We start from the raw sequence: 14753 nt of genomic DNA, 5'->3' as shown, positions 1-14753 counted from the left end.
ACCACTGCCCCACCTGCACGCTCCTTTGTTCAGCTTTATGACATTTCCATTTGTTAAAGTGCGGCAGTGATCAAATGTAAACAGTGTGGGAGAAAAAAGTTGCTGATAAAAACAACATTGATCTCGAAGTTTAGAGCATTAAATATGTAGTGTTTTGGTTTGGTGTTGTTGGTGTGACATGATTTAGAGTTTTCTCAACAGTTCAGCTACCTGATGGCGGTGGGGAAGAAGCTGTTTGGGAATCTGCTTGTCCTGCATTGAATGCTGCAAAGCCTCTTCCCAGAGGGCAGCAGAGAGAACAGTCCATGGTGGGGGGGTGAGGGGTCATAGATAAAGTTACGGGCTCGGGACACACAGCACTGGGATGAAATGTCTAATGAATTATGAATTATTGAGGATAACTTACTAAATGTGGTATTTTTCTATATAAGGTCCTTATTCCTAATAATTGAATGTAAGAGGTTTTTCTGACAGATTAATGATCAAACTGTACATTTATTATGTTTGTCATAAATATTTCTATTTCCGTTGGAAAGGTAAGGGGATTGTGATGAATTTAAGCATCTGATCTTGATTAACTGAATTTATGGGCTGAGGGACTCTTTGCATATTTTATTTGATCTCAGATGATGTTTATTAATCTAAGAAATTTCCATTAAGGGTTCTTTAACCAACCAATCTGAAATGAAAATGTACTTTTTGTTGCAAAATATCCTGTGGATGATCAATAAAACAGGAGCTTGTGGAGGAGAACTACTGATTGAACATTAGTGGAGAAAAGAAAAAAAAATACAGGGAAATGTATGTTCCTTTAAATCAAACAGCAAGCACAGGGGCGGAATATTGCAAAAAATTAGAAATCTCCTGTCCAGGATTGATGCTGAGAAACTAGTCCATGCATTTGTAACTTCAAGGCTGGACTATTGTAATTCTTTACTATCAGGAAGTCCACAAACTGTAGTTAAAAGCCTTCAGCTGATCCAAAATGCTGCAGCCAGAGTTCTGATGAAAATGAAAAAGAGAGATCATATCTCTCCTATCCTGGCTTCTCTTCATTGGCTTCCTGTTAAATCCAGAATAGAATTTAAAATCCTCCTTCTCACATATAAAGCCTTAAATGGCCAAGCTCCATCTGATATCAGAGATCTGATTGTTCCTTATGTTCCTAACAGAGCACTTCGCTCTCAATCTGCAGGTTTACTAGTGGTTCCTAGAATTTCTAAAAGTAGAATGGGAGGCAGATGTTTTAGTTATCAGGCTCCTCTCCTGTGGAACCAACTACCAGTTTTAGTCTGTGAGGCAGACACCCTGTCTACTTTTAAGGCTAGGCTTAAAACTTTCCTTTTTGATAAAGCTTGTAGTTAGAGTGGCTCAGGTTATCCTGAGCTATCTCTATAGTTATGCTGCTATAGTCTTAGACCTCTGGAGGACATAGGGACCCCTATTTCATCATTCTGTTTCATTCTATCTCTGTTCTCCCACTCTGCAGAATCTGTTAGTTCAATCTCTAACGTTCTGCTCTCTCTGCTTTTTCTCATAGTAGCTTCATCTGGTCTGTTCCTGTTTGGCTGTGACTCCATCCTGGAGAGAAATATCAGCTGTGCTGCTTCCATCAACACCTTTGTTTATAGATGCTGTAGATCCTTTTTCTCCTTTTTCTCTGACTGTGACTGGCTGGATGTGCTCTCTTCATCCTCTGAGATGGGAGCTGACTCGGAGCTCGTCTGCCTGGCTGTGTGTTTCCTGGACGGGGCCGCCTTTTACAGCTGCTTTTTCTATCTCTGCTTCTGTCTCCTTGAACCCCAGTCGGCCTCGGCAGATGGCTGCTCACACTGAGCCTGGTTCTGCTGGAGGTTCCTTCCTGTTAAAAGGAAGTTTTTCCTCTCCACTGTCGCTACAAGCATGCTTAGTGTGAGGGATTGCCTTTGAGTCAGTGAGTCCATTCAATCAACTGGTTATCCTTAGATATAAAACTTTGAATCAATTTGAATGGATGACGTGGTGAATTGGCACTATATAAATAAATTGAAGGTGAATTGAATAACTTAGGCCACATGTCTCACATTTAAAAAACCTCTATTCAATTAATTACTATTAATCAATGATTTGAAGTGTTACTCAGCAGGTTTTGTCTAATATGTATATAAATAAAATGATTAACAGAGAGAACTAACTTATCTTCTTTACTTCACCCAAAAAACATAAACCAAACAGGACTTGAATGATATTTGTTTTTCTAATATCCTAATGAAGACCTACATTTTCAATGATCTCCTGCCACCTGGTGGCCATAGAAGGCATAGCAGGAAGGAATGTTCAGCTGGTTTAAATACATTTGAAGGGAAGAGAGATAAGATAGGACTTTATTGATCTCACAAAGGAGAAAATCACTTTTTAAAGCAGCTCTAATAAACAACAGGAGGTGCAAAAGAAGGAAAAGGTGAATCAAAGATGTAATTGTACAAAGTCAGGCTAAAACAAACAAAAATATATAAACAATGAATAGGTAATAAATAAAGATTTGGATTTGAGGCGTTCTATTTGCAATAAAATGATTTTATAAACATTGAGGTATGATCTGTTGCAGTATAAATACAGTATATTGGTATTAATTGTTTTTAGTATTGTGATAAAGTGTAAACAGTGCAAAGTGACTCTAGTTGCAGGTTTTAGTAAATAAATTCAGGCTCTTATTGTACAGAGTTATTTCACAGTAGTTATTATAGAAGCTTATTTCTCAGTGGTATTGTAGAGTCTGATGGCAGCAGGGATGAACGACCTGCTGTGATGCTCCTTCTTCCACGGGGTGTCTAAGTCTGCCACTAAAGGAGCTGCTCAGCTCCTCTACAGTCTGCTGCAGAGGGTGGAAGGTGGTGTCCATGATGGATGGGAGCTTCACCAGCACCCTCCTCTCAGCCACCTCCTCCACAGAGTCCAGAGCGCAGCCCAGGACAGAAGTGGCCCTCCTGACCAGCTTGTTCAGTTTCTTCCTGTCCCGCTCTGTGCTGCCAGGGGCCCAGCAGACGACAGTGTAGAGGAGAGCTGAGGCTACCACAGAGTCATAGGAGGTCTGAAGCAGAGGCTGGCTCACTCCAAAGGACCTCAGTCTCCTCAGGAGGTGGAGGCGGCTCTGGCCCTTCTTCTGCAGGGCGTCGGTGTTATGGGTCCAGTTCAGTTTATTGTTGAGGTGAACACCCAGGTGTCTGAAACTCTCCACAGTCACTATGTCCTGCCCCTGGATGTTCACAGGGGGACTGAGGCTTTTTACTTTCTATTAATAAGAAACATCTTGATGTTGGAGAATATGTTTATTTCTATTTAATTATATTTACATTATTTATATTTACACAAGAAGGATATTGTTGAGTGAAATATTACTGAGTGAATAATGAAAACCTGCAGCACTCATTATTTAAAGTTTATTAACTATAGAAAAACAAGAAGAAATTAACTGCAACTATAAAAGCAGACAGAGAGCTCAGACCTCCACCAAATCCAGAGGATGGTTCACATCAGCACCAGAATCTAATCTTCTGTTCTTTGTCCTAATTCACACCTGGTCTGAACATTTGATCCAAATCCATCCAGAACTATCTGAGTTCTATTGCTAACAGACAGACGGACAAACAAACGCTGACAAAAACAGAACCTCCTTGTTAAGATCCAGGTTAGTTTGTGTTTGGTTGTTTTTTCTTTCTTCTAGCAGTTGGTGGCCACTAGAGGGCGCTATTGGATTGAGACTCTGCTGCCTCTGCACACACCTGATCATTTGGATCCAACCATTCTTCCTTGGTGCCATTTTCTCCACTAAGCTCACTTCCTCTGACAAGATTAACTCCACATCAATCCTTCCTTTGACTCACCATCATCTTCCTCTCTTCAGTTTTGTTCCTGACCTCCTGTTCTCAGACCTCACCTCCTGGACCTGAGCTCAACAATTCAGTGATCTGTGAAATAAAAGTGAACTTTTTCTCTTGACTCCTGAGTTTCTCTGCTGGTGGAGGAGTGGAAGGATCTGGAAGACAAAGAAGTCCAACAACTCAATCATAGTGTGAAATGTTCCAGTCTTCATCTGAAGCTGAATCTCTGCTCAACTTATCTTCTGCTTTTCATACCTTGGATCCATGTTTGGTTCCTCACGTTGCCGCCCTCATGCTTAACTTCACAGATGTCTTCATAATTGTAGAGAGTCTCATCATTAACCATCCGGACCATGGCAGAGCTTTGTGACCCGCTGACCTCCACCTGTCTCTCCTCAGCAGGGGGCCGCTGCTCCTGTTGGCTGTTCTTCTCCTGTCTTTTCCAGGAGATCTGGACCACAGGAGGAAACATGTCTGAGGCCAGACACATCAGAGCGGTCTTTCCCTCCTCACTGGGTTCTGTTTTCACCGGGCACACGGTCACCTCAGGCTTCTTCAGCTCTTTTTACCTGAAGACAGCAGCAACAAGCAGCACAGACACACAGTCAGCAGCAGCTTCCAGCTCTGCTCTGGATTCACTCTGATCCTGGAAGCTACAGAGCTGGGAAAAGTATTCACCCCCTTACAGACTGGTTCTGCTTTTTGTTACACAGAAATAGTTCAGATCATCAAACACATTTTAATAAACAGAATAAAGATAAAAATCAGCTTTAAGGTGATGATTTCAGTTCTTCTTATTAACCAATCAGAGAGGACTGCCAGCGATCACTAAGTTCTGCTATTTGGGAACATTAAGGTTTCTAATGCAGCTACAGTGGAGAAGGAAGGTGGACCGAACCAGAACTTTCTATCAGTGTTTAACAAGGAGATCAGGCTTTGTTGGAGCCTGCTGTGCTGCCTGCTAGTGATTTGAAAGCTTCTCACAGTTCAATTCATTTCCTTTGAAATCATCTCAGTGTTCAGAGAAATATTGCTAAACATCAATTTATTCAGTCTAGATAGAAATAGTATTAATTAATAACTGCAGTCTGTTTAAAGATGGAAAAGAATTCAGCCTCTAAAACGCTTTGATTGCTGTTCTGCCACTAAAGGCTTTTCCTCTGATTATTCAGAGGCTGTGAATCATTTTAACAGAACATTTTTAGTCAGAATGGGAATAAAAACTGAGATTATTCTTCATGTCTATAATAATAATCCCAGTTAAACATGGTCTGATTCTCCTTTGGGTGATGCTGCTCTCATTTCCAATCACAAACCAACTTCTTAGCTGATGTGTCCCAGTATGTTTGATGGTGTTGATGGTCAGACTGGAGACTGTCAATAAAACATCTGGAAACCAAAACATTTCAGCTTCTTTATTGTGTCTCTAAAGCAGCACAGCAGCGCCATCTTCAGGTTGTTTCCATCATTTCCAGTCCAATAACAGATAACAGTCTGTGTTCCTAAATTCAGCTCCAAGCTGAATGTGTTTGTGGGAAGATGAATGTTTTTTAGTGTTTCTGCATCATGTGAGGCAGATTTTTTCCATCTGCTGTCAGATTCAAATCCAGACGATGAAACCATCCAGCAGCTGGAGCTGAGCTGTCAATCAGCAGCAGCAGTCTGATCTGTGGGCTGCAGGGGCTGATGGGAGCTTTGAGGAGCTGTTAGAAACCACGTGGCCCTCGTCTGATCTAGCAGCTCGTCCTTGTTTGGCCTCAGCTGCATCAGAGCGCCACTTCTCCCCAGGTTCACCAGAGGAAACACCACTGCACAAAATGCTTTTCCTCCCAGCTGCTGCTCTGTGCTGTCTGTGTTCAGGTGAGTGTTTCCAGCCAATCAGGAGCCAACAAAGTCCACCTGGAACAAACACTGTCCCACTAACCTTCATCTGTCTGTCTGTGTCTCTACAGCGCTGGCTGCCATGACAACACAGCTGAGTCAGGAGGATTTAACTCTGACCAGGAGAGTCGGTGACAGCGTCTCCTTCAGCTGTGGGACTGATCAGTGTGGTGGTTATGTTGTAACCTGGTACCAGAAGAACGAATCAGAAACATTCAGACCAATTCTTTTTATAACCAGTAGTGGTAGCACACAGAAACATTTCAATCATCCTCAGCAAAATGATTTCTCAGCTGAGAGAAATCAGAAAAGCTGTACACTAAAGTTAAATCATGTTAAAGTCGATCATTCAGCCTCCTACTACTGCGGCTGCTGGAAGTCTGGTTCCCACAGTGAGAAATGATCCCTGCAGCCTGAACAAAAACCTCCAGATGAACAGATGTCAAACATTGTTTGTGACAAGAAGAGAGCAGTAAACCACAGCCCAGGTTCACTGGTTTCACCTCCATCTCAGAGACTCACTGAGATCAGGGAAATCCTTTAGTCTTCTAATCTTTTATTATTTATTTATTTTATTGTATTTATTTCACAATTAATGATTTTATTTGTATTGTAACAGTTACAGGATAAGCAGAGGTGTCAAGTAATGAAGTACAAATACTTTGTTACTGTACTTAAGTACACTTTTTAGGTATCTATACTTTACTCCATTACTTATTTTTCTTCCTACTTCTGACTTCTACTCATTACATTTTCACACCAGTATCTGTACTTTCTATTCCTTACATTTTTAAAACAAACGTTACTCGTTACTCTTGGCTTCGGTTTAATGCAGAGGCCACAGATTAGCGGACCGCGGTCCAGTGTTATGCTGAAAAGTGCATGTCTGCTGATTTGGAGCTGATATTTCTCTCCAGGATGGAGTCACAGCCAAACAGGAACAGACGAGGCAAAGCTACTCTAAGGAAAAGCAGAGAGAGCAGAAGGTTAGAGATTGAACTAACAGATTCTGCAGAATAGGAGAATAGAGATAGAATCAAGCAGAATGATGAAATAGGGGTCCCTATGTCCTCCAGCAGTCTAAGCCTATAGCAGCATAACTATAGAGATAGCTCAGGATAACCTGAGCCAGTCTAACTATAAGCTTTATCAAAAAGGAAAGTTTTAAGCCTAGCCTTAAAAGTAGACAGGGTGTCTGCCTCACGGACTAAAACTGGTAGTTGGTTCCACAGGAGAGGAGCCTGATAACTAAAAGATCTGCCTCCCATTCTACTTTTAGAAATTCTAGGAACCACTAGTAAACCTGCAGATTGAGAGCGAAGTGCTCTGATAGGAACATAAGGAACAATCAGATCTCTGATATAAGATGGAGCTTGGCCATTTAAGGCTTTATATGTGAGAAGGAGGATTTTAAATTCTATTCTGGATTTAACAGGAAGCCAATGAAGAGAAGCCAGGATAGGAGAGATATGATCTCTCTTTTTCATTTTCATCAGAACTCTGGCTGCAGCATTTTGGATCAGCTGAAGGCTTTTAACTACAGTTTGTGGACTTCCTGATAGTAAAGAATTAGAACCAGTCCATCTCTGCTGTTGTCTTTGGTCCAACATTAGTGATGCTCTTCAACTCATTTCACACCTTCCTGATGTTATTTTGGACCCTTTTCTTCTTCAGCGTTGTCCTGTACTGATCACCTCAACCCCCCCTAATTATATCCATGAAAGCTGGTTAGTCTCCTGGTAGAGTCCAGAATGGGGCGGAGCCACGTCTCTGTAAACCAATCATTGAAGCCTCCTGAAACACACAGTGACTCTCTATGAGAGGCTAATACTAGTTATTCTCATTAAGCAGAGATCAAACATTCTCCATAATAATAAAGTTATGGTCTATACCTCCTCCTCACCAGCCGCCACCTTCTTCCTGCTCTGATCCTCAACTTTTCCTTCTGAGCTCCTGTTGGATTTCATTCCTCTTTCCAAACACACCACAGTGTTGGAGGCCGATCAGCTGATCCCTCTAACACACAAACAAGGCCAGAGCTTGTTGGCCAAGACAGGGAATCAACATGAGGAAAATACTCTAAACATGATTTAAAATCAGGTTAAAATACAAATAAATTTCATCCTTTCAGTCTCGAAACATTTCTCTCTAACAGAAACTGTGTCCAGCAGCTGCTGGTAGCGGAGCTGGAAGTCACCATGACTCTGATCAGCTGTGCTGTGTTGGCCTTTGGAAACCGTCACTCTGATTCACACACTAATATTATTATCAGTGGGACCTAGAGGGGCTTCTAGCTAATGCTGCAGACAATGTTTGTTGGTAACTGAGTCACCAGATCCAGATGTGACATCACCACGCCTGCCATCCTCTATCTTGGTAGACCCTAGCTGCCCTCGGCCGTCACCCTGATGGCTGGTTACCATAGCAACAAGACAAGGAAACACCACAGCACTAAATATACAACATTTAAACTGATTTTATTCTGTTTCATTAGTTTGATGTTTATTGCAGAGCTAAAAACTGCAGGAAGAGTTTTGGTATCTATTAGTTTACTAATCCACTCTGTGATGTCACCAAGAAGGCAGATTGTTCCTGTATATTCTAGGCATGTTGATCAGTCTTCACATAGTTTTAGCCAGAAGTCAAAGACAGCTGGACAGAACCAGAGAACATAGATATTCATCAGCTAGATCTCCATGCTGTTTGGACATGTGATGCTAAGTCAGAAACCCATCTGGAACATCCTTTGTCCTGATTAGTTTTCTATGAAGGATTTTGTTTTCTATCAGCTGAAAGTTGGTGTTTTTGGTCATTCTAGAAGCTTTTATGCTGATTTTACTCCAATAGTTAAAATCTGTACTGGTAGATAAATCAGAATCACATTTACTGATAGGAAGTCAGATTGTTAATGAATCTCTAATCAGTGTTTATTTCTACATGAACAGTGAAGTGTTTTTGTAAACTAGTCTAAATCCCACATCTGGCAGACCTGACCTGCATTGTTAGTTGATGATCATTCATTGGTAGTTTGATCAAAGAACTCAGGATGGTTCCCAACTCAGACTCAGCTCTCACTCTGCTTCATGACACCATCAGCATCCAGGAAACCACAGACCACCATGCAGCGTTCATGATCACAGGAGATTTCAGCAGCTGCAGCTCAGACTGAACACACTGAAGACTTTCAGCAAGACGACGTCCCAACAGACAAGGAAACACACTGGGATAGATGAGAGCTTTCATACATGATGTCTGCAGAGCTTCCTTCAGACCTACTTTGGATCTTCAGAGATTCACATTTCTGATGGTTCTGCCAAGGATCCAGACAGGAGCTCAGAGCAGCTTCTCCAAGACAGTTCAGCTATGATCTGCTGAACATCAGCTCAGATTACAGGACTGTTCTGTTCTCATTCAGACACTTTTGAAATCTGCATCCAATCATGAAGAAGCAGCAAACTTGATTCCAGTTGATCCTGAGGACAACATGAAGATCTGAACTAACTCCCAGATCCAGTCCATGTGGACTAAAGTATTGGAGCGACCCACTGACTGACACCAACACCAGAACCATGCTGCTAGTGCGGCTAAAAGAAAAGAGAAGAAGAGACAGTCATGTTGATGTGAACATTAGAGAAACACATCATGGAGCTGAAACCTGATCCTACTTCATCATTTGGACCGCTTCACCTCAGCTGACCCATTCAGCAGCAGACAGCTTTTCTAGCAGTCTTTCTCACTGTGTGGAGGATACTGGAACCACATCTTTGGTTCTGGAACCAAACTGGATGGAACAGGTAAGAACCAACATTTATTGTTTGATTGTAGAAGTTAAATGTGTTTAAAGTCACTTTCTGCTGCTTCAAGATTTACATGTTAGTTTTTATCATTAGGAGAGAATTCATCATGAAAATATCAATAATTGATGGAAAACATGTTAAAAAGTCTCTGAACAACTTTAGAAAATAAATGTTGATATTTTTACAGATATTGGAGAATAATATCTGAAACCTTTCAGTAACTCTAACCCTGTAATATCTGCTAATAGTGTTGATAAAAGTCTAATTACTGTAAAATATTCTTTATAGATTCACTAACTGCTAAACCTCAGTGTTACATGTAGCTGAGAGAGAAAAACTGAAAATAATCAGAGCAGAAAACAGCAGACAGGTTTTTGTAGCAGTCTTTCTCACTGTGAGGGTGGAATGGATTTTTTGGTTCAGGAACCAAACTGTATGTAACAGGTAAGAACCAACATTTATTGTCTGATTGTTGAAGTTAAAATGTGTTTAAAGTCACTTTCTGCTGCTTCAGGATTTTAAACTAATTATTTGATCATTTTAATAATCCTGTTTAATCTGCTGAAAATGCATCAAATAAAATATAATTTATTTAGAAAAGGATTAAAAATCTATGTGAATAAATCCAACATTTAACTTCCAAAGGTTGTAAAGTAAACCTGGTAATAAACCCTCAATGTTTTCTGATCAGCAGAGATGTAAATATGTTTCAATGAGTTCAAAGCTCCAAAGTTTCTGAGCCTGGTTTTAAGTTCAGAGTGGAGCAACAGAAACATTTTCCTGCCATGAATCCAATGATTTTCCCTCCTAGTTTTAACCAGTGTTCAGTGTGGCTGCAGGGTGGATCAGTGGGTAGAGCAGCTGCTCCATGTTCTCACACTGTTGCTCCTTGATGCAGCTGTTCTGGGTCAGAACTCGGAGCCTGGCCCGTTTACTGCAGAGCTTCCTTTGCTCTGTCTGCTTTCTGTCTGATAGAGAAAAAATGTTCCACAGAAATATTACAGTTAAGATATTTGATACATGAAAAACTGCTAAATGATTAAGATGGTGTTTTCATTTATAATCTACTTTTATAAAAAACAGAAAAGTTTGGTAACTATTAGAAAATAAAACATATGAAAATATAAATTTTGAAATCAACAAAATGTTTAAAGTGACATAAATATCAGATAGCTGCAGCGTTTTAGCAGAATTAATGCGAAACATCAATTCTACAGTTTTTGTGGTTTGAGCATGAAAAGTTTTATCTATTAATCTATTTATTGGTAAATTTCACTATGAAAATGAAATAAAGAAAATTGGTTAAAGATGTCATTTTCCATTTTCTGCTGATTTATTGATGATGTTAGTGAAGCTCAGAGGAGGGTAGAGTCACAAAGAAATGAACCTCTGAATTCATTTTGTTGAGATTATAGAATCAGACAGAAATTTTAAATGATCTGAAATTCTCGTAATTTGAATAAAATTATAAAAATTATCTTAACAATAAAAATATGTTAATAGAGAAATGTGGGCTTAATAAAGCGTCTGTTTAATTCCTGCTTAAAGGCTGTTATTGTCTAAAGCAGCGGCCTCCAAAGTTCTTCCCAAACCTCTGATTTAATTTGTGAAACGATGAAATCAGAAAGATAGAAATATAAAATTGGCGTGATTCGGTGGCACAGTGGTTAGCACGCACGACCCATGTACGGAGGCCTTAGTCCTGGACGTGGCCGACCCGACCTTTGCTGCATGTCTCTCCTCCTCTCTCGTACCCCCTTTCCTGTCAGCCCACTGTACAAAGAAAATGAGCCACCAGTGCTGGAAAAACCTTAAAAAAGAAATATAAAATTATCTGAGCATTCAGGTATTTTAAAGAATTAATAAAAAAAACATTCTTACCAGTTAAAACATTTTAATAAAGAAGTGTGGGCTTAATAAAGCGTCAGTTTTATACCTTTTTAAAGGCTTTTATTGTCTAAAGCAGCCGTTTTAAACTTCCTGCCATTGGGGCCAAGAATCTCAATTTTAAAATACTGAGGGGCCACAAAAGTTTTATTGAATCTTTATAAAGTTTGAAGAACAATATTTTTTCAGGTTTTTCACCCATTAAACAGTTAACTTCCTTTGAAATATTTGAAACAAGCAGAACTAAACCAGGCTCCCCACTGGAGCCCAGTTCAGGCCAGAACAGTCCAAAGTCCTTCCAGTGAGGATATCTACTGGTTCCTGTCTATTCAGCTGAGCTCCATGAGGCCCAGCAGGCTCAGCAGATAGAAAATAACATCAGAACCATGAAGATTGTGGAGAAGAAGTCTGACTTTAACATCAGCTGTAGGTGTGTCTCTGTGTCTGGAGCATTTCTGCTTCCAACATGTTTTCTTCATCCAGTGAAGTAACTGGAGGTGGGAGAGGAGCCAGAAATGTCCTCCAGTTAGAGCAGAGCTCCTTCCAAAGAATCAGCTCTGCTGAAGCTGCCATGAGTTGGTGTTTGATGTGAAGGTGGATCCAGTGTCTGCAGGGAACTTTGTGCTGCATTGATGAGTAGTTTAGTGATCAGAGTCCATGTAGTTTCCAGGATCAGACTGAATGCAGTGCAGTGCTGGAAGCTGCTGCTGACTGTGTGAATGTGTGTCTGTGCTGCTTGTTGCTGCTGTCAAGCTTCAGAGGAGCAGCTGAAGGAGCCCGTGGTGACCGTGTACCCAGCAGCATCCAGAGCCCACCTGGAGGGGAAGAGCTCCCTGCTGTGTCTGGCCTCAGGCATGTTTCCTCCTGAGGTCAAGATCTCCTGGAAAAGACAGAAGAAGGACGGTGATCTGGAGGATCTGCTCCCTGCTGAGGGAGAGCAGCTGGAGCTCAGAGAGCCGGGACGCACCACCTCCATCTTACTGGTGGATGGGGACCCTGTCATCCCCTATAAATACCACTGCTCTGTCCAGCATGAGGGGGGAAGAGTGGAGGCCCAAACACAACAAGGTAATGAAGGCTTGGTGACTGTGTTCAGCAGAGATTCAGCTTCATGTGGAGACGCTGTCAAAGAGAGCAGAGGAGCAGAGGACGGACATTTCTCTCTGCAACTCCAAACATTTGACTCCTTTTCTGTTTCAGAGGTTGGGCCCTGGATTCTGATGTTCAAGAATCAAGTGAAGCTGCTCCTCCTGCTCTACACAGTGCTGATAGTGAAGAGTCTGGTGTACTGCTGTGGACTCTCTCTGCTGATGAGCCTCAGAACCAAGGGACCGTCCACCAACTGAACACATGCGACTCACTGCTTTCTCACCAACTTTCAGCACATCTCAGCAATTTATCATTTTTATCTCTATAAACACAAGTCATCAGGGTCAAACTGTAGAAATTAAAATTGATTTAATGTTGCTTGATTGTAATATTTCTGCCTTCTTTGATTATTCTATAATTCTCACCTGTGCTCTTTAGTACGCTTAAAGAATTTGTGTTTTTTGCACAAAGATGTGTTGATATGTTTCTGCCAAGCAGTATAATTTGTATTATATTCATTGCTTCATTATTTTTTGTTTTTATCCTTTTTAGACTTCTTTGTTGCTTCTCAAACAGAAGCAGAACAGTCATGTTTTAACTGTAACTCAGCTATGTTGGGAATCATTCATATTTTTATTAAAACAATAAAAAATTACATAAATTAAATTGATGGTTTTTGAAGCAGCCAATAAAATGATTTACTCACATGTTGCTCATTATATTTTTGCAAATGCTGGACTTATGACCGATATCATGAAAAATCTGATTTTAAATATTAATCATAATCTTCTGTAGCATCCATCCATCCATCCATCCATCCATCCATCCATCCATCCATCCATCCATCCATCCATCCATCCATCCATCCATCCATCCATCCATCCATCCATCCATCCATCCATCCATCCTTCCATCCATCCATCCATCCATCCATCCATCCATCCATCCATCCATCCATCCATCCATCCATCCATCCATCCATCCATCCATCATGTTCCTCTAGATCTCTCAGGGTCACAGTGGAGCTGCTTCCTGTCTCCAGCAGTCTATAGGCTGTAGGTTAGCCATAAGGCAGGGTACACCCTGAACTGGTGGCTAATCCATTGCAGGTCTTCTGTAAAATATGTAGAAAAAATAGTTTAAACCACAGGAATAAATAAGAACTTTAATGTTTTGGTTAAAGTTCTGCTACGGATCAGAACAATCTGCAAATTTTCCTTTTGATCTGTTTGCTGCCTTTTTGTGGTGTAGATCTGACTGATTCTATTACCATTCTAACTTTGTTTATCAATTAAAGAAACACAGCTGAAAAAATACTGCAGCACGTATATTAAGACATACAAACAATACAAGATTAAACAATAAAAACTGTTATGACAAACACAGTCAATTGATGTTGCAAAGAATAAAAGTTGGTTTTAAGCAAGTTTTAAAAGTATTCAATAATGGTGCCCTTAATGTGCAGGAGGAGGTTATTCCACATCAGAGGAGCAGCAACAGAGAAGGTTGGGCCTCCTCTGAGTTTTCTGGATAATCTCTGAGGTAGAGATGAAAATATGTAGAAAGCTATGCCAGGAAAGGTTATTGTCGTGGGGAAAAAAAATATTCAACTAACTAATCCAGTCAACTAAACAGAGATCGATGGATTTCCCTCAGTCTGAATTTTGTTCTACAGTACTTTGAAAAGTAGAAACTAAACATGACAATCATTACTACCCTCACAGCATGATGTTCTCCCCTGTTCTGATCTAGACAGTGTTTGTTCTACAAATAGTTAACCAAACAGACCAAAGCTGGTGTCAGCTATCATCAGGTGGGTGTCTTCATCTTTCTGCTGATGTTGGTCCCTTATACAGGCGACATTTTAAGCGCTGTCTGCGGAACAGCTGCACCAACTCGGCCCAAGCAACGAGTGAGATGCAAGACATGTGTTGTTAATTGGCGCTATATAAATACACTGAATTGAAATGAATTGAACTGAAAACCAATGAAGAGGGATGTCCTGGATATTCCACTAAATAAATGAGACCTGATTTAAAATATCATGGTGCGCAGCGTCAGGAGGTGCTCTTAGGTCAAGCAGAAAAAAACAGTAAGGTCACCAGAATCACAAGCCAAAAAGATATAAACTCCTAAAAATGCTGATTTGGTACTATAATGAGGTTTAACAGCAGACTGAGAGCTTTCTAGAATGTCATTTTCATCCAAGAAAGTTTGCAGTGGACAGCCAACTCCTTTT

At 40.6% G+C, this 14753-nt stretch overlaps 1 protein-coding gene across 1 annotated transcript; it reads left to right on the top strand.

The window, feature by feature from the left end:
- Window positions 1–5529: 5529 nt before the first annotated feature.
- On the top strand, window positions 5530–12901 carry LOC119793690 (immunoglobulin lambda-1 light chain-like). The gene is made up of 5 exons (XM_038300910.1): window positions 5530–5720; window positions 5813–6124; window positions 9938–9982; window positions 12185–12493; window positions 12626–12901. The coding sequence occupies exons 1-5, from the start codon at window positions 5678–5680 to the stop codon at window positions 12769–12771; spliced, it is 855 nt and encodes a 284-aa protein (XP_038156838.1). The 5' UTR covers window positions 5530–5677; the 3' UTR covers window positions 12772–12901.
- Window positions 12902–14753: the final 1852 nt, after the last annotated feature.

Source organism: Cyprinodon tularosa, unplaced genomic scaffold, assembly GCF_016077235.1.
Source record: "Cyprinodon tularosa strain WSP-4 unplaced genomic scaffold, ASM1607723v1 ctg1122, whole genome shotgun sequence".
NCBI classification, from domain to species: Eukaryota; Metazoa; Chordata; class Actinopteri; order Cyprinodontiformes; family Cyprinodontidae; genus Cyprinodon; species Cyprinodon tularosa.
This window is presented reverse-complemented; position numbering and strand designations above follow the sequence as displayed.